General features: G+C 46.0%; 1 protein-coding gene across 1 annotated transcript; it reads right to left on the bottom strand.

Moving 5' to 3' along the window:
• Nucleotides 1–6,276: 6,276 nt before the first annotated feature.
• Nucleotides 6,277–6,900, bottom strand: LOC125541648 (uncharacterized). Its single transcript, XM_048705000.2, has one exon. It carries the CDS (start codon nt 6,769–6,771, stop codon nt 6,439–6,441), a length of 333 nt encoding a protein of 110 aa, XP_048560957.1. The 5' UTR covers nt 6,772–6,900; the 3' UTR covers nt 6,277–6,438.
• Between the last annotated feature and the right edge of the window lie 11,900 nt (nt 6,901–18,800).

Below are 18,800 nucleotides of genomic sequence, written 5' to 3'. Positions count from 1 at the left end.
CGGCCAATGTGTGGCCGGAATGCCGCCTGTTTTTTTGCGGATGTTTCCTTTTTCATTTTTTTTCTTTTTCCCTTTTTTCAATAATTCGGGATATCAAAAGGTCCTAAATTCCAGAAAAGTTGCTAATTTTGAATAAAACAATCATGATTTAAAAAAATCATGATTTCTAAAAAGATGCTCGATAATTCAAAAAAATCATGAATTTGGAAGAAAATGTTCATAAATTTAAAAAATGTTCTTGAATTTAAAACAATGTTCGTAGAAGTAAAGAAAAAATGAAAAGAAAACAGAAAAACAAAAAGAAAAAAAGAAAAAAGAAAAAGAAAAACCGAAAAAAAAAACATAAAAACCCAGTTCAGGGAAGGTTCTAGAACCTTCCCAAAACCGGTTGGGGTTAAACACTGAAATGGGCCGGTCTATAGAACCAGCAGCGGGTGAGGGGGGTACGCGCCACGGCGCTCGCGGGCGCGGTACGGGCCGTATAGGATCTCCGTGCGTGGAGTTGCTAAAAAAAACCACCTGTGTGGACGCTTTATGGGCTGGTGTGGCTGCAGGTGTTGCAACATGCAGATCGACTGATCACAAATTTCGTTCAGTCGACTGACTAGAAAACAAAAAACAGACAACTTACAGGTAGTTGCTCCCAATATTAAAATAGTACAACATAAGTCATATCCCCAGCCTCTTTATCATACTGTTGCTTGCACTCGCAGCAATTAAAGATTGGCTGCATGACATGCCACTGCCCGCAGATGGCATTGTTGTTTTTCACTTTCTAGAAGCAATCCAGCAACATCAGCAGGTCAGCTGCAAGTCTAGCAAGCACCAGGGTTACCTTGCTGGCGAGGCGGTGGCAGCGGCGGCGAGGGCGACTCCAGGAGGCGGTGGCGCACTCGACCAGTCACCCACACAATTCTAGCGCCTGGCTCGGACAACTCGTATTCAGCGCGCTGGCTCTGGCACACGATGCGGGCCATAGAGGGCCGGCCCAGCAACGCCTAGCTCGCACTGCAGACTGGAAAGCTGACTTGTTCTAAAAAAACAAAACAAAAACAAATAAAGAAGTTGACTTGTTCTAAAAAAACAAAACAAAAACAAATAAAGAAGTTGACTTGTTCTAAGAAAAGATTGAAAAGTTGACCGGTGATTCTGCTAAAAATTTATATTTTTTTTAAAATTGTGAATTTCCGAAGGTTTCACAAAAAAAATTAAAATTGTGAATTTGAAAAAAGTTTGTGAAAATAAAAAAAGTTCAAGAATTAGATAAAGTTTACATAATTTTAAAAATTTCATGAATTTGAAGTTTTTTGTGAAATTTCAAAAAGAAATCATGAATGTGAAGAAGTTCATGGATTTCAAAAAAGTTCACGAATTTGAGAAAAAATTGAATTAAAAAACACGAATTTGAGAAAAATTCATAAATTTGAAAAAAGTTCATGCATTTTTTAAAAATGAAAAATAAAATTAAAACAGGAAAAGAAAAGCAAATGAGAAAAGAAAGAAGAGAAACTGGATAAAAACCGTAAATAAAAGAAAAATAGAAGCTTCTGGAAGCTCCCCAAAACCGTCTAGGAGCTTCATAGAAATGTGCGTACATGGGTTGGCCCAAGAAATCTAGCAGAGGGATGGGATTGTGCATTATGTATGGTTTTGCCTTTAATGAACGCTAATGAATGAAGGCTTCCCCCATGTTCCCCACCCCCTTTATATAGGTGGAGGAGCGCTTGCATGGGCCTGACAATGTGTTTGGTTCGGGGAAATTAGAGATGGGGAATGAGAGTTGAGGGGTGAGGAGATTAAAAGTCCACTGTTTAATTAGAGGGAATGGGAGTTTAAGTGGGAAAGGGAATGGGAGTTGAGGAAGCCAATTCTCACCGATTTCTTTCCAGGGGTATCCTATTAATTCGTGAGCAGAGTTTTATCGCACGCCAATTCTCATCATATGTCAAACAAGGGAATGGGAGTAAAAATCTATTTTCCCATGCCTAATCCCTTCATAAACACCCTTGTGCAAACTCCCATTCCCCTACCCGAGTGTTTACCAAACATGTTGTTAAGGAATGGGAATTAGGGGGTTGTAGGACTTAAATTCCCTTGAAGGGCAGTAGAGGTGGCGTTCCCTGTGTCGTACCACTGGCCGAAGGGACGACTTATGATCATTCCAGTCCAAGAAGCAAAATTGTTCGCCGGTTAGACGGGACGCCTCGGATTTCATGCCTGGCGGCTGACGTTTCGACAACCTGCCCAACTGTTCTTTGGCCCGCTCATCTGCTACCATCAGCGGTGTAAGTGCAGGGGTCCCCAGTCCCCACCCCATGCAGATTGGTCAGGTCGTGAATGCACCCCGGCAACATTCGTCGGGCAAGTTGGGATGGGGGCTCCGCGAGCGAGCCCGGATAGCCATGCCCCCAGCAACTCGCCCCGAGGATGTTGTTTGCCCTCGAAGACATCGGGCTCCCTGTCTTCGAAGCGAATGACCAACTCCTGGCGACATCATACAGATGCAACCTCCATCATGGGGAAGCGTTGTGAAGACGGAGGAGACATGACTGCTCGCCCATCCCTGTCCGGCCGGGCACGCCATGGGCCTGATGGGACAAGATGGGATGACAAAGGCAACGAGCCTCAACAGGCGAACGACATGGTCGAGGACGGCGAGGCCTTGTCAGATCGGTTGACATGGGAAGTCCTGGCACCCCAGGGCATGGTGACGTGACGGTACAGGGGTGTTCACCTACTACGTCCCATCCCCTTGGGTTGCGAGGGTCAACCCCTGATGGTCGTAAGAAGATACTCCCCCTGACGCCATATAAAGGGAGGGAGAGATCATTTCTAAGAGTTAGAAGAAATCGATATACGAAGAACACCAAATCAAAAATAGGGTATACAACATCATAATGGTCTGAACCTGGGTAAAGTCCTTTGTCGCATGTGTAGAGTGTTTGGAGTGTCTTAACCCCTCGCCGAACATTCTAGGAGTTGCATCATAGCTCTGTTATCAACGATCATCTATTGATATGAATAATCTCATGAATTGTGACCAGATTTTCAAGGATATATCTGCCTCTAATGAAGGCAGTTTGGTTTCCATCAATAAGCCTATTGAAGCACTTATCCAGTTTGTTAGTAATTTGAAGTCACAGTTAGTGAGGGTCACTAGCTACGTGTTACCAAAAGGCATGTGCCTCGTACATCCCATGGAAAATATAGGGGGGTACTCACCACACAAAGTCTTGAGAATAAACTGGATCATGAGTGCAAAAATATTGAATTTTCATTTTTACTAGCCCGTCCAGGTTTGGCACTGTAGCTCCCCACCGGTGAGGGCAATAGGTTGGAACCTTAGAGTTTTGGCCTCTCCTCTGGGAATTTAGGACATCTCCAACGTCGACCCTCAAGCCTTACGCAACCATTCGGGTCGCGCTGTCCGAACCGCGGATGCCATCCACCGCCGACCAGACCCGGTCCGCGGGGCAGTCCGGATGCGATTTCTCTCGCAAACCAGATACAAAGTGGGGAAGGTTTGCGGGAGTTCGGACCGCTCCCAAGCCCGCTTCTGACCGCCCTGGCTCACCAAAAACCCCTTCCCCTCTCATGCACGCACCCCGCCTAGCGCCAGCTGCCCACATTAATGCTGATGTAGAGCGTGTTGCTCCGCATTGAAGGCGGCTTAGGGCGGACACGACCTTTTACTGCCTCCGCCATTGAAGCGGTTCGCCGGCTGAGGGTGCCGCCTGCTACCCGTCCAGCTGAACAGGCCTCCTCGCCGCATTCATACGCCTCCATTAAACCCGCCTAGAAGTCGAGAAACTTACTTCGGCCACACGTCCGTTCATGAGCGGGCCGACATTTAAACACAATGCCAGTTGAGCTCCTCCTGTCCACCCTCTATTTAAACGAGGCCAGACGCCCATCAAGAATCGCACCCCTCCGTCGCTCCCCCATCTCCTCCTTCACCACTCTTCTGATGCCTTTCGAAGAGCAGTTTGTCGGCACACAAACCGGCTGGTGGCCCACCGAGCCGGCCGGATACGAGCGAGGCAACTCGCTACTCTACCTCCCGTGCCAGACTCGACGGAGCAAATTGTCGCCCCAAGCCGGCGTGTGGTTTAGCAACTTGCCGCTCCAGGCCCACTCGATGAGAAGTGGCGAGTTGCTCCACGCCAGCATGCGGGGAGCACGACGGCACGAGCGTCATGGCTGCCTTCGACGATGCTGCATCATACCGCGCCACCCCGTGCCTGCGACTGCGCCTCCCGTGCCTGTGACCGTGCCTCCCATGCCTGCGACTATGCCATGCAGGTAGAGACATAAGCCGAGTGCACGGAGCGCGACGAGTCGGTGGCCGGCGCCTCCGCTTCCGCCGCCATCATCGAGGAGGAGTATAACACGGAAGTCCGCCGCTTGGGCCCCATGAAGGCCACGGCCAATGCGACGCCGACATACACAGCCGGCGTCTAGCCCGGTTTTTCTCTTGCAAGGACCTCTGTCGATCCCACATGGGCTCCACGAAAGCGGAGGCGCCGCCTTCCCCTCCCGTTGAAGCATCAGCCGAGGGTTCCACTTCGATGAGTGATGGGGGAAGCGAGCCGTCCTTTGTGTTGAAGCATATACCTCTGAGACTCCCGACAGTCCGGTGATCTGGCTGCCGGACATGAGGAAAACAAAGGGATCCACGGGCGGCGATTTTGATTAGGTATTATTATACCTCTAGAGCCAGACTAGCACCGCTTAGTTGATGTAAATGTACTGAAATCCGTCATGTTGAAAATCCGGCATCCTATATACCTAAGAGATTCATCCCCACTAACTTATTTATCTCAACATGCAAGCATGCCACATCACCATACAATTATGAATGGGATAAGACCCACCTCATCATGCAACCATGCATGGGAAAAAACCAACCACCACATGCAACCATGCATGGAAAAAAATTCATTCTATTATTCTACTTATATTCAACAAATATTTTACAACTGTACCTAATAAAATATACTAAGTTGTATACATTTTTTTTATTTTGGTTCACATGTTACTAATCCAAATATTTATATTCCACACAATCAAATATCATCTAAATATACTGCAGCCGATTCCCGCAACAACGTGCGGGTTATCATCTAGTTTTTATATAAAATCCGTCATGTTTATATGAAATCCGGCCATGTTTGCATGAATTTCATCCGGTTGTTCGGGTTGCTGTAAAAATATATGCGGATACGGTTGGATGATGTCCTTTCGCATCCATGCCCTGTCCGCGAACGGATGCGAGAGAATTTTTGCTGGTTGCCGTTAGAGATGCCCTTGGGGTGATGAGACTGGAATTTAATTTATAAGGAAACAGGGTCATTTCAAAATCTCAAAAGAGATTGAGCAAGTCCTGCTTAATAGTATCCCAAAAAATTGATAGGAAAAGAAGAAGATGTACTAAGCCCATGCTTATCGCAACTGCATAATATATTAACCATTTAAGAGGAGCTCCAGCAAGACTTGGTCCCTTCCATTGGATATTGCGTTTCATGTGTTCACCTAATAGCTTAGCTCAACGCTCATCTTTGTGTTTTGAGGGCAATAAAATAACCACTACAATCTGCTGAACAGTCGGGAACATAAACAGATTATATATAAAAAATAAATGTTAAAGGGACATGTGTTGGCCAAATAAATTGCGGGTGTTGCCATTGATTTGGATGGAGGACGACTCTGCGGAGAGCCAACTGATTTGGCGGCAGACAATTGTGTTATGCAACCGTGGGCGCAATTGACAGGTGAGCATGCGGTTGCTGGTCGGTTTCAGTGGTGCAACAGCTCAAGGATGTGCCACCCTACTTATTAAAGATCGCACACCATTCACCGGCTAATTCAAACATGTCCATGTCTGTGATGTCGTTAGTGCTACTTGTATACGCAGTAAAGGAGAAAATTCAAGCGTTCCGAACGGTGGAAGGAGGAAATTCTTGTGGCACACGTAGCACTGGTGGAACTGAGTCACACTGGAAAAAATCTCGGGGGAACGTATAGCGGACGCCACTGGCTTGGGATGATGGTCTGGCGTGTAGGCGTGTGTGTGCCTCGGCAGCCCAGCTCATCCTCTGCAAGTTTTAGCACCAGTAGCGCTCTGCAAAACTGACCAAGTTGGTTGGCTAGATGCCTGGATGGACACATTCCTTGCTCGTAAAAATTCTTTCAGCACAACAATTCCTTGGAAATTCATCCGCCCGAAGTCACGAGATATTCAGGCGCAGATATTCATCGCGACAAGGCTCGATTCAGTAACAGCAAGAGGCCGGCAGGAATCATTACTAATTCACTTGCTATATTCTATCAAACCCCTATTCGGTTCTGTTCTATAACACACTGTATTACAAATACTACTATTTCTAACTCAAGAAAACAAAATCGAGCGCCGCGGCCGCGGATCGCGAGCTGAGCCGATCACCGCGTGCTCGCCCGTGGCCGGAGTGGCGTGGCGGAGGCGGTGGCGATCCGCACGGGCGCCCGGCGTCCGGTCCCGGACCCGCCGCAGCTCCGGCAAGGCATCCTCCGGGTGCCCGCGCAGGTCCGGCAGCCTGAGCCGTCCCCGTCGGACCACCGGGAGCACAGGCACTCCACCCTTCCCGTCCCGCTGCATGTGGCGCACCGCGGCTTCTGCAGCAGCGGCCACCGCACCGCCGCCGCGGGCCTCCCCTCCTGCATGGACCTGTTGGCCATGGCCACCCCCGCCAACATCCCCAGCCCCGCCGACGCCACCGCGATCGGGGCCACCATCTCCGGCGCGTGCTAGATCCTCCTCGTGAAAATCCCGACAGATCGGGGAGAGAGAGAGAGAGAGAGAGAGAGAGAGAGAGAGAGGTTGGCGATTGGTGAACGAAGCACGCTAGGAAGGCAGTAAGCGAGCGAGAGGGAGACCGAGATTTATAGAGGGGTGTGTCCGGCCGCCTCGTCAATCAGCGCGGTCACGGTGGGTGGGGTAAGCAAAATTGATTAGTGGGAGAGTGGTGATTAATTAGAGAGCGATTATTGGAGTGGGGGAGGCAAAGTCGGCAGCGTCGCTTTCCTCCCTTTATTACTGTGGTCGCCTTGCCTAGCCGCCCCTGCTGGTCTGCACTCTGCACTGCACTGGCTACCATTTTGCCCGGAAATTTCCTAACAATCGCATCATTATTCCTCAAGATAAACTTGGATCGATCGTGGAGGAACACTTTTTAAAGCTGATGGCTACGTTACAAGCAATTTTCCATCTACGAAACAACTTCTAGGATGCTTTGTTGCAAATTGTACAAAGGTGACATGCCTATTTTCAACATTGTGAGTTGGACATAATTAATGAGAAATGTAGAATGCCAAGTATTGTATTTTTCATTTTGCCAAACATGCGTTGATTAAAAGTGTTTTTTTTTCAAAAAGGAGGATGATCCTGACTTCTGCATTAAGTGATGCACGACCATACACTTTCTTAAAAAAATCCAACAGTAGAATAAATTCGATCGGAAAAAGAAACTCGAAGGTCATGTGCCCACGGCAGTAGCTTCACAAGTTAACCACTAGCCTTATGTGAATAGACCGAAACAAACAAAAAGTACACATCTCCTAGGTAAGCCTTCGAGGAAGAAAACGCCGCACGTGCGCCGATAGTGGCGAGTCCAACTATAGGCCAGTCCCGGGACTTTTATCCCCAAATTGAGTTTCGGTCCACCACTTTCAGCAAGGGCACGACGCAAGCACGCATCAACGTAGCCTGATCAGAGATCTCGTGTTTTCATCGGATTACGCAAACTTGTTGTTGAAGCCGCATCTTACATTACCCTTGACTGGCTACCGACGCCTCGATCGATTACCTCTGTAGGAGATACCGGAAGACAAAGATGCTCCATACCACTTCCCATCATTGTCACACCACTTTCAGTCCAACAACAACATGTATGACTTATCACCTCTATAGGCATAGGAGCCAACGAGTGTAGCACCAGTCGGTTGCAGGTATAACTTGGCGCCTCCACATTAGTCATCGTCCATAGCACCAACCAACGACGAGTATGACTTGGCGTAGCCGCAAGAGTCGTCATGCATAAGATCCTGCCGAGTCAGATCCTAGAGTTGGCGCGAACATCCCGCCGCCAACCCCGGAAGGCCTTCACCATCTCGAGACCCAATCGTCGTGTCGTCCTCACGAGCACGGAGGACGCCGTCGTTGAAGAACTAGGGCCACCGCCCCTATTGCCAAACTCCTACGCCACCATGGGATGACGACAAAACGAGCATATCACGGCCAGATCCGCACCACTTGACAAGCTACCAGCTACGTTGCCACACAACAGTAGTTGTTGGGAGCCACCACCATCCTACCGCAAGCTACCGCCATCCCTACTTCGTAGGCCCGCAACGACGCCGGGATCGCTGCCCTCACCGTTAAACCAGCCTAGCCACCATCGAATAATCCTGGGGTCGTTGCCCCGGTGTCCATGCTCTGCCAGATGTGTCCGCCATCAAGGTCCGACCGCCATGCTTTGGTCAGAGGCCTCCCGCGGCGAGAAGAGATGAGGACCCGTTGACCTCCGTCCATCGCGTGAGGCTTTACCCGCCAGCTTCCTCCAATGAAGGCAGTTGGTTATATGGGAGGATAGGTGGGGGCAGCGACTAGGGTTTCGCCCGAACTGCTCTCCTGGGAGCGACACAAGCGATGGAGTCTAAAAATGAGCATGAAACCCATGAACTAAGCATACCTTAGATGACTAGTTTCCTTATGATGAAACCAACTTGTTCGAGTTCTAGATTTAGCGCAAGTGTTTGCTTATTTCATGGATTTATTTTAGACCGTGTCTGTTGACTACGAGATGTATATGACGACTTCATTAATTGTAAGATATGTCTGTTTAGTCTTTTAAAGGTCCTTATAGAGCTAATGTATGTGCGGTGACTACAAAAGAGTGTGTTATCAATGTTGGGTCGGTCTGTACTGTGCTTCTAAAAAAGTATCAAACCACATGCTTCTAGCCTGGGATCTGTGCTTCAGTTCGTGCCTGCCCTTGAGGAAGGGTGTGACAACATAATGGTAGAGTGAGGTACAAATAGGGAGGTGTGAGTGGTGGTCACACGTTAAGATAAGATGACAGGGCAACAGAGTTCTAATTGCGGGAAAGAAAAGTAAGGGATTCGATGGTGCGGTTAGGATACACTCCCTCCGTTGTTTTATATAAGGACCAAAGTATTTAACGAACATCAGATTTTTAGACAATATCTAACAAACGTCACATTTTTAGACATGGCATAGTATGGCAAGTTTAGTTGGTGAAAGCAAATCAGTCTCAATTCAATTTTTACCTGAAATTGCCGCCCTTGTAAACTAATTTTGTCATTCTCGTGCCAACATAAATTGCTATGAAAAACCTTCGATCTGTCATGCCTAAATCTAACGTTTGATTTTTAACATTTCAGTTAAATAAAGGTGTATTTTTAGACATGGTGATCAAGGCATGAAATTTAGAACGACTTGGAACAAAAATACCAATGACTAATTCCATCAAAATATCAAACAAAAATGAAAATGCAATATGCAATCTGGTTTCCACCGGGAATAGATGATTAGCTGACCCACATTAGTAAAGTTAGCCACAAAACTGTGTAAGAGCATCTACAGCTGAGCATCCCAAACCGACTTCAAACGCTCGGGCGGACGGCCCGGTCACTTACCGGTCACAAAAATTCGTACCAGACGTACGCCTCAGATGACTCTCAAACATCCGGGTTGTCTGGCACCCTTCGTATCCAATCCAAATATAGGATGGACATGAGGGCGCCTGGACGCGTCCGCCACGTCGGACCGACGATGGTTCCTGTTGAGTATATTGATTATTAGGAAAGACGATGGTTCATGAAGGCTCCGTCGCAGCCTCTCCTCCTCTCCATGCTGCTCCGGGTGAAAACTTGATCTTCGCGATCGGACGGTGACAACACCATGGTGTCGTGCCCTTCTTGGAGGCACCGTCGAGGAGCCCATGCTTCGTCCGTGTCTGGCTTCACTTCTTCACGGTGACTTGCACTCCGTGGAGGTCTCCATCGACGTCAAGTGTCTTAGTTAGCTTGGTTGTTGTTGGGGTGGTGTGTCAGTGCTCGGCACCTTTGTATCTTGCCTTGGGTATGGGTGTGTGTTGTGTGAAGTGGTGTGTGTTTGTATTGGCTTGCTCAGATATATTGTGGTGTTGATTGCTTTATATATAAAGCGGGGGGAAACCCTTTTTCGTCCAAAACAGCTTCACTTTCTTGCAACACACCTGGGGCGGGAGGATCGCCAAGGGGCTGATCCAGTGCATACTCTTTCTTAGCACTCCTGAGAACAAATCTCGGGTTCCGGATCCAATCTGCATAGCATTTGCAGCCAACTTTTCTTTCTCTAACATGGAGGCTAAGTTGAAAATGTTGCCAACCATTGATCTACAATGATAAACACAAGATTCACTTAGACATTGTTCATAATTAATTTGCTCTAGTGTTTAAACAAATTTAATATAAAGTGCACTCCCACTCAAATCAGTATCTCTCATAATTGAAAGTGAGTGATACAAGACCCTGATCTTATTCACAACCATTGATGTGGAATCACTGATGATGACGTGAACTTCAATCGGTAGGAAAAATTGCCGATCATATCTCCATATGACTCTCGTTCATCTTTCGATGCTTCGTGCTCCGAGCTCAGAACGATTTTGCTAGAACTTCAATATAATCGAGTGTTTACTGCTTGTGAGGTCTAACCTTCACCCGCCTTACACCTTACAGTCCGTTTGTACTCATGTAGACATGACATACTTCGAACAGCTACGTGTTGCAGATGGTTGCTACACTAGGAAGAGCACTTATAACTTGATATTTTCTGTGAGAGATCACCCCAATAAAAAAAACTATTGCGCAATCAAAAGGGTGCAATCAGAAAGGGATAAACATCTTAGGAAATTCATAATAGCATGATATGGTATAGCACTGGGCGTCGGAGATGTCTTCATGATCCTCTAAGATCTTCACAAAAATTTCTGAAAGCGTCGACATGGCACCAATATGAAAAATGTTGTGGCAACACTTTTGGTCTCCTGCGCCTGGTGAAGCCACCTTGCTCTGGGGTCCTCTTTACCACGTCTGTCACTTTCGTTGGAATAATAACAAGGTTGACACGCAGGTCATTAAAGTGACAATCACTTGGCTCCAGCCATCATGTCATACTGTCACGCGCAGACCACTTAACGTTACATCATATAACCATATCATACATAAGCTCATTATCATGACGAAGGCTATACCACATCACGTGCATCTTGCAAAACCAAGTTAGACGTCCTCTAATCGGTTTGGCAAATTTCAATTACGTGGCTTCTACGGTTTCCGGAGAACTATAACTACCGACGTCTACCATCAAGGTGATAATTCTTGTTGCTAGATTAACTTTCGGGGTGTGTGAGGAAGAGGCTTAATTAAAAATCTCTAGCCCCACACTAAACTTTGTCAATACGCACGACCCCCTAGAAGTTCGATCATCTTCATCGCCCTCTTGTGTTTGCGATAGTTCACTATTCTTGACTATGATGAAGTCCAAAGAACTGTTAGCATATTGTGTCGTGAACAAGCAAATTTCCTTTCTTGCCTGTCATGTGTTTGAAAGGTTGAAACTTTTTTGTTGTATTAGTTAAAATACATTTTAGTATGTGTTAGATGCATACTCGAGTACTTGTTTTCCAGAAAAAGCTATGAAGCCCTCGCGTTGTTCCTATCAGGGGCGGCTCGGGCGGAACCCCAATCCCACAGCCATCGAAACCCCGGCTTCTACGCCCTCTCCCCTCACCGCCATCAGAAGGCGCTGTCAGGCTTTACCTTGAGGGAAAATGGCGGCGAGGCCGCTCCTTTCACGCTGGTGCGGCGGCATGGCGATCAGCGTTCTCCGGCGATGCCAGGTACCGTCCATGCACGGTACGAGGCTGGAGGACTATGGCTTCCTTGCTCTGATTTGTCTTGACCTCTGCATGTGAATGACGGTGCTTGACCTGACAAATCGGGCCCCGTCTGCTCGGATCTGGCGTGGGTGATTGCATGAATGCATCCAGCGACCTCGACCTCTTCTGCATTCATGGGTAGCAGCTCATAGTGATCTACACGGATGATCTCGCGACAAGGATGTAGCTTGGGTTGTGGGGCTTGTATCCACCGCAATTTGGCCACCCATGACGCGGTTGCTTCTCGTCGGCGAGGGAAAGCTGAGCCGGCGGCCCCGGGCATGGTTGTGGTGTTGGAAATATGCCCTAGAGGCAATAATAAAATAGTTATTATTATATTTCCTTGTTCATGATAATTGTCTATTGTTCATGCTATAATTGTATTAACCGGAAACCGTAATACATGTGTGAATATATAGACCAGAATATGTCCCTAGTAAGCCTCTAGTTGACTAGCTCGTTGATTAATAGATGGTTGTGGTTTCCTGACCATGGACATTGGATGTCGTTGATAACGGGATCACATCATTAGGAGAATGATGTGATGGACGAGACCCAATCCTAAGCATAGCACTAGATCGTGTAGTTCGTTTGCTAGAACTTTTCTAATGTCAAGTATCATTTCCTTAGACCATGAGATTGTGCAACTCCCGGATACCATAGGAGTGCTTTGGGTGTATTGAATTTCACAACGTAACTGGGTGACTATAAAGGTGCACTACAGGTATCTCCAAAAGTGTCTGTTGGGTTGGCACGAATCGAGACTAGGATTTGTCACTCCGTATGACGAGGAGGTATCACTGGGCCCACTCAGTAATGCATCATCATAACGAGCTCAAAATGACTAAGGAGTTGGTCACGGGATCATGCGTTACGGAATGAGTAAAGAGACTTGCCGGTAATGAGATTGAACGAGGTATGGGGATACCGATGATCGAATCTCGGGCAAGTAACATACCGATGGACAAAGGGAATTGTATACGGGATTGATTGAATCCCCGACATCGTGGTTCATCCAATGAGATCATCATGGAACATGTGGGAGCCAAAATGGGTATCCAGATCCCGTTGTTGGTTATTGGCCGGAGAGATGTCTCGGTCATGTCTACATGGTTCCCAAACCCGTAGGGTCTACACACTTCATGTTCGGTGACGCTAGAGTTGTTATGGGAAATTGTATGTGGTTACCGAAGGTTGTTCGGAGTCCCAGATGAGATCCCGAATGTCACGAGGAGTTCCGGAATGGTCCAGAGGTGAAGACTTATATATGGGAAGTCCAGTTTCAATCGCTGGAACAATTTTGGGGGTTATCGGTATTGTACCAGGACCACCGAAAGGTGTCCGGGGGTCCACCAGGTGGGGCCACCTGCCCCGGGGGACTTAATGGGCTGAATATGGGAGGGACCCAGCCCCTAGTGGGCCGCTGCGCCCCCAAGGGCCCAAGGCGCCTAGGGTTGGAAACCCTAGGGGGAGGGGGCACCTCCCACCTTGCTTGAGGGGCAAGTCTCCCCCCTTGGCCGCCCCCCTCTAGATGCATCTAGGGGGGTCGACCCCCTCTCCCCTTCACCCTATAAATAGAGGGGGTGGGACGGCAGCCGCACCCCATCCCTGGCGCAACCCCTCCCTCCTCCAACACCTCCTCCTCCTCCGTAGCACTTAGCGAAGCTCTGCCGGAGAACCACGAGCTCCACCACCACCACCACGCCGTCGTGCTGCCGGAGTTCTCCCTCAACTTCTTCTCTCCCCTTATTGGATCAAGAAGGAGGAGACGTCCCCGGGCTGTACGTGTTTTGAACGCGGAGGCACCGTCCGTTCGGCGCTTGATCGGATCTTCCGCGATTTGAATCGTGTTACGTCCATTTTGCATCATGCTTTTATATCAATATTTATTGCATTATGGGCTGTTATTACACATTATGTCACAATACTTATGCCTATTCTCTCTTATTTTACAAGGTTTACATAAAGAGGGAGAATGCCGGCAGCTGGGATTCTGGGCTGGAAAAGGAGCAAATATTAGAGACCTATTCTGCACAGCTCCAAAAGTCCTGAAACTTCACAGAAGACGTTTTCAGAATATATAAAAATACTGAGCGCAAGAAGTTCACCAGGGGGCCACACCTTGCCCACGAGGGTGGGGGCGCGCCCTACCCCCTGGGCGCGACCCCTACCTCGTGGGCCCCCTGGTGGCCCTCCGATGGCCATCTTCTGCTATATGGAGTCTTTCGATGAGGAAAAAATCATAAGCCATCTTATCGGACGAAACGCCGCCGTCACAAGGCGGAACCTTGGCGGATCCAATCTGGGGCTCCGGCAGAGCTGTTCTGCCGGGGAAACTTCCCTCCGGGAGGGGGAAATCATCGCCATCGTCATCTCCAATGCTCCTCTTATCGGGAGAGGGCAATCTCCATCAACATCTTCACCAGCACCATCTCCTCTCAAAACCCTAGTTCATCTCTTGTATCCAATTCTTGTCTCCAAGTCCGGGATTGGTACTAGTAGGTTGCTAGTAGTGTTAATTACTCCTTGGAGTTGATGCTAGTTAGTTTATTTGGTGGAAGATCATATGTTCAGATCCTATATGCATATTAATACCCCTCTCATTATGAACATGATTCTGCTTTGTGAGTAGTTACGTTTGTTCCTGAGGACATGGGAGAAGTCTTGCTATTAGTAGTCATGTGAATTTGGTATTCGTTCGATATTTTGATGAGATGTATGTTGTCTCTCCTCTAGTGGTGTTATGTGAACGTCGACTACATAACACTTCACCATTATTTGGGCCTAGAGGAAGGCATTGGGAAGTAATAAGTAGATGATGGGTTGCTAGAGTGACAGAAGCTTAAACCCTACTTTATGCGTTGCTTCGTAAGGGGATGATTTGGATCCATATGTTTCATGCTATGGTTAGGTTTACCTTAATACTTATGTTGTAGTTGCGGATGCTTGCAATAGAGGTTAATCATAAGTGAGATGTTTGTCCAAGTAAGGACAGCACCCAAGCACCGGTCCACCCACATACCAAATTATCAAAGTACCGAACGCGAATCATATGAACATGATGAAAACTAGCTTGACGATATTCCCATGTGTCCTCGGGAGTGCTTTTCTCTATATAAGAGTTTGTCCAGGCTTGTCCTTTGCTACAAAAAGGATTGGGCCACCTTGCTGCATTTTATTTACTTTTGTTACTTGTTGCTCGTTACAAATTATCCTATCACAAAACTATCTGTTACCACTTATTTCAGTACTTGTAGAGAATACCTTGCTGGAAACCGCTTATCATTTCCTTCTGCTCCTCGTTGGGTTCGACACTCTTACTTATCGAAAGGACTATGATAGATCCCCTATACTTGTGGGTCATCAAGACTCTTTTCTGGCGCTGTTGCCGGGGAGTGAAGCGCCTTTGGTAGGTGGAATTTGGTAAGGGAAATTTATATAGTGTGCTGAAATTTACTGTCACTTGTTACTATGGAAAGTAATCCTCTGAGGGGCTTGTTCGGGGTATCTTCACCCCGACCAGTAGAGCAAAGAGTTGCTCGTCAACCTACTGAACCTACTGAAAATGAAAATGTCTGCTTTGAAATTCCTTCGGGTATGATAGAAAAACTGCTAGCTAATCCTTTTGCAGGAGATGGAACAATGCATCCTGATGAGCACCTAATATATGTTGATGAAGTTTGTGGATTATTTAAGCTTGCAGGTGTACCCAGAGATGTTATTAAGAAGAAGGTCTCCCCTTTATCTTTGAAGGAAGATGCATTGACATGGTATAGGCTATGTGATGATACGGGGTCATGGAACTACAAACGATTGAAATTGGAATTTCATTAGAAGTTTTATCCTATGCATCTTGTTCATCGTGATCGCAATTATATATATAATTTTTGGCCTCGCGAAGGAGAAAGCATCGCTCAAGCTTGGGGGAGGCTTAAAATCAGTGTTATATTCATGCCCCAATCATGAGCTCTCAAAAGAGATGATTATTCAAAATTTAAATGCTTGGCTTTCTGATAACAATCACACCATGCTCAATACTTCTTGTGCCGGCTCTTTTATGACGAAGACTATTGAATTCAAATGGGATTTATTGGAAAGAATTAAACGCAACTCTGAAGATTGGGACCTCGACGAAGGTAAGGAGTCAGGTATGACACCTAAGTTTGATTGTGTTAAATATTTTATGGATACCGATGTTTTCCGTAAATTTAGCACTAAATATGGACTTGACTCTAAGATAGTAGCTTCTTTCTGTGAATCATTTGCTACTTATGTTGATCTCCCCAAGGAGAAGTGGTTTAAATATCATCCTCCCAGAGAAGTAAAAGTAGCTGCATCTATTAAAGTTGAAGAAAAGACTATCACTTATAATGATCCTATTGTTCCTACTTCTTATGTTGAAAAACCACCTTTCCCTGTTAGGATAAAGGATCATGCTAAAGCTTCAACTGTGGTTCGTAGAAGCAATATTAGAACATATACACCTCCTGAGCAAGTTAAAGTTGAACCTAATATTGCTATTGTTAAAGATCTTTTGGCTGATAATATTGATGGGCATGTCATTTATTTCTGTGATGAAACTGCTAGAATTGCTAAACCTTGTGCTAAAGATAAACCTAGACCTATGGTAGGCATGCCTGTTATTTCTGTTAAAATAGGAGATTATTGTTATCATGGCTTATGTGATATGGGTGCCAGTGATAGTGCAATACCTATTGACCTATATAGAGAAATTGTGCATGATATTGCACCTGTTGAGTTAGAAGATATTGATGTCACAATTAAACTTGCCAATAGAGATACTATTTCACCAATGGGAATTGTTAGAGATGTTGAAGTCTTGTGTGGGAAAACTAAATATCCTGCTGATTTTCTTGTTCTTGGTTCCCCACAAGATAGCTTTTGTCCCATTATATTTGGTAGATCCTTCTTAAACACTGTTAATGCTAAGATAGATTGCAAAAAGGATGCTGTTACTATCGGTTTAGATGATATGTCTCATGAATTTAATTTCTCTAAATTTAGTAGACAACACCGTGAAGAAGAATTACCTAGTAAGGATGAAATTATTGGTCTTTCTTCTATCGCCGTACCTCCTAGTGATCCTTTAGAACAATATTTGCTAGACCATGAAAATGATATGTTTATGAACGAAAGAAGGGAAATAGATGAAGTGTTCTTTAAACAGGAACCTATTCTGAAACACAATTTGCCTGTTGAAATCCTAGGGGATCCTCCTCCACCCAAGGGTGATCCCGTGTTTGAGCTTAAACTGTTGCCTGATACTCTTAAATATGCTTATCTTGATGAGAAAAAAGATATATCCTGTTATTATTAGTGCTAAACTTTCAAAGCATGAGGAAGAGAGATTATTGAAAACTCTGAAGAAGCACCGTGCTGCTATTGGGTATATTCTTGATGATCTTAAGGGCATTAGTCCCACTCTATGTCAACATAAAGTAAATTTGGAAGAAGATGCTAAACCAGTTCGTGATCATCAACGACGGCTGAATCCTAAAATGAAAGAAGTGGTAAGAAAGGAAATATTAAAGCTCCTTGAGGCAGGTATAATCTATCCCATTGCTGATAGTCAGTGGGTAAGTCATGTCCATTGTGTCCCTAAGAAGGGAGGTATTACTGTCGTTCATAATGATAAAGATGAATTGATTCCTCAAAGAATTATTACAGGTTATAGGTGAAAGGATCACGATGTCGCCTAGAGGGGGGGGGGGTGAATAGGCGTTTTAAAATCTTTTACGGATTTGGCTATATCCTAATGCGGAAATAAACTAAGCGGATACTTTTCAATAACAAATCCTAAATATACTAGGCTCACTAAGTGCACCAACAACTTAGGATAAACAAGATGAGAACAACGAGGATATGAGTAAGCACAAGTAAGTCACACAAACTTACTCAATGTATATCACGAGATATGGAAATGAATAATACACACAACCACAAGTAAGCAATACAAGCTTACACAAATTGTATCACAATATATGGAGTTGAATGATACAAGCAAACTCAAGTAAGCACTACGAGCTTACACAAGTTATGTCACAAGATATGGAAATGAATGTTACAAGCTAGCAATTCACACTAAGCATAAGATAGAACAATAGTAGAAAGTATGAATTACGAATATAAAGTGTAGGCCTAAATAATCTCTTCAAGGGAATGACCAACACAATATAATGAGGACAACAAGATATAGTGAATGCACGGTCAAGTGACCAAAGTAAACCACAAGTAAGGAGTTAGGGTTAGGGATAACCAAAGTCACGAAGACGAGGATGTATCCCGATGTTCACTTCCTTGGAGGGAAGCTAGTCACCGTTAGAGAGGTGGATGTTACCACGAAGGCACACCAACGCCACGAAGGCTCACCCTATTCTCCTTGAGATATCACCACGAAGGAGATTCTCATCCACTAGTGGTAGACCTTGAGGCGGCCTCCAAACCTTCACAAACTTTCCGGGGGACAAATCACAAGTTGATTCCTCACCGGAGCACTCCTACCGCCTAGGAGTCTCCAACCTCCAAGAGTAATAAGAACAAAGGGGAAATGCTCAAGACTTGCTCAAATCACGAATTCCTTTGGTCAAGAGAAGGAGAGGGAGTGGATCTTCACTTGAGTGGAATCTCTCTTAAGAACTCTCACAAATCTCTCCGGGATCTAAGATTTGAGGTAGGAGAAAGGAGACGGAGAAGTGTGGGTCAAGATAGCTGTGTTGCTCAACCCCTCCACGAAGTAGTGAAGGGGTATTTATAGTGTGGCCCCAAATGTGGCCGTTAGGGAGAATTCTACTCAGGAAA

Source organism: Triticum urartu, chromosome 2A, assembly GCF_056163025.1.
Source record: "Triticum urartu cultivar PI428250 chromosome 2A, HENAU_Tu73, whole genome shotgun sequence".
Classification (NCBI taxonomy): Eukaryota; Viridiplantae; Streptophyta; class Magnoliopsida; order Poales; family Poaceae; genus Triticum; species Triticum urartu.
This window is presented reverse-complemented; position numbering and strand designations above follow the sequence as displayed.

Coding starts and splice junctions, on each gene's coding strand:
- LOC125541648 (XM_048705000.2), bottom strand. CDS start 6,771: ATGGTGGCCCCGATCGCGGTGGCGTCGGCGGGGCTGGGGATGTTGGCG.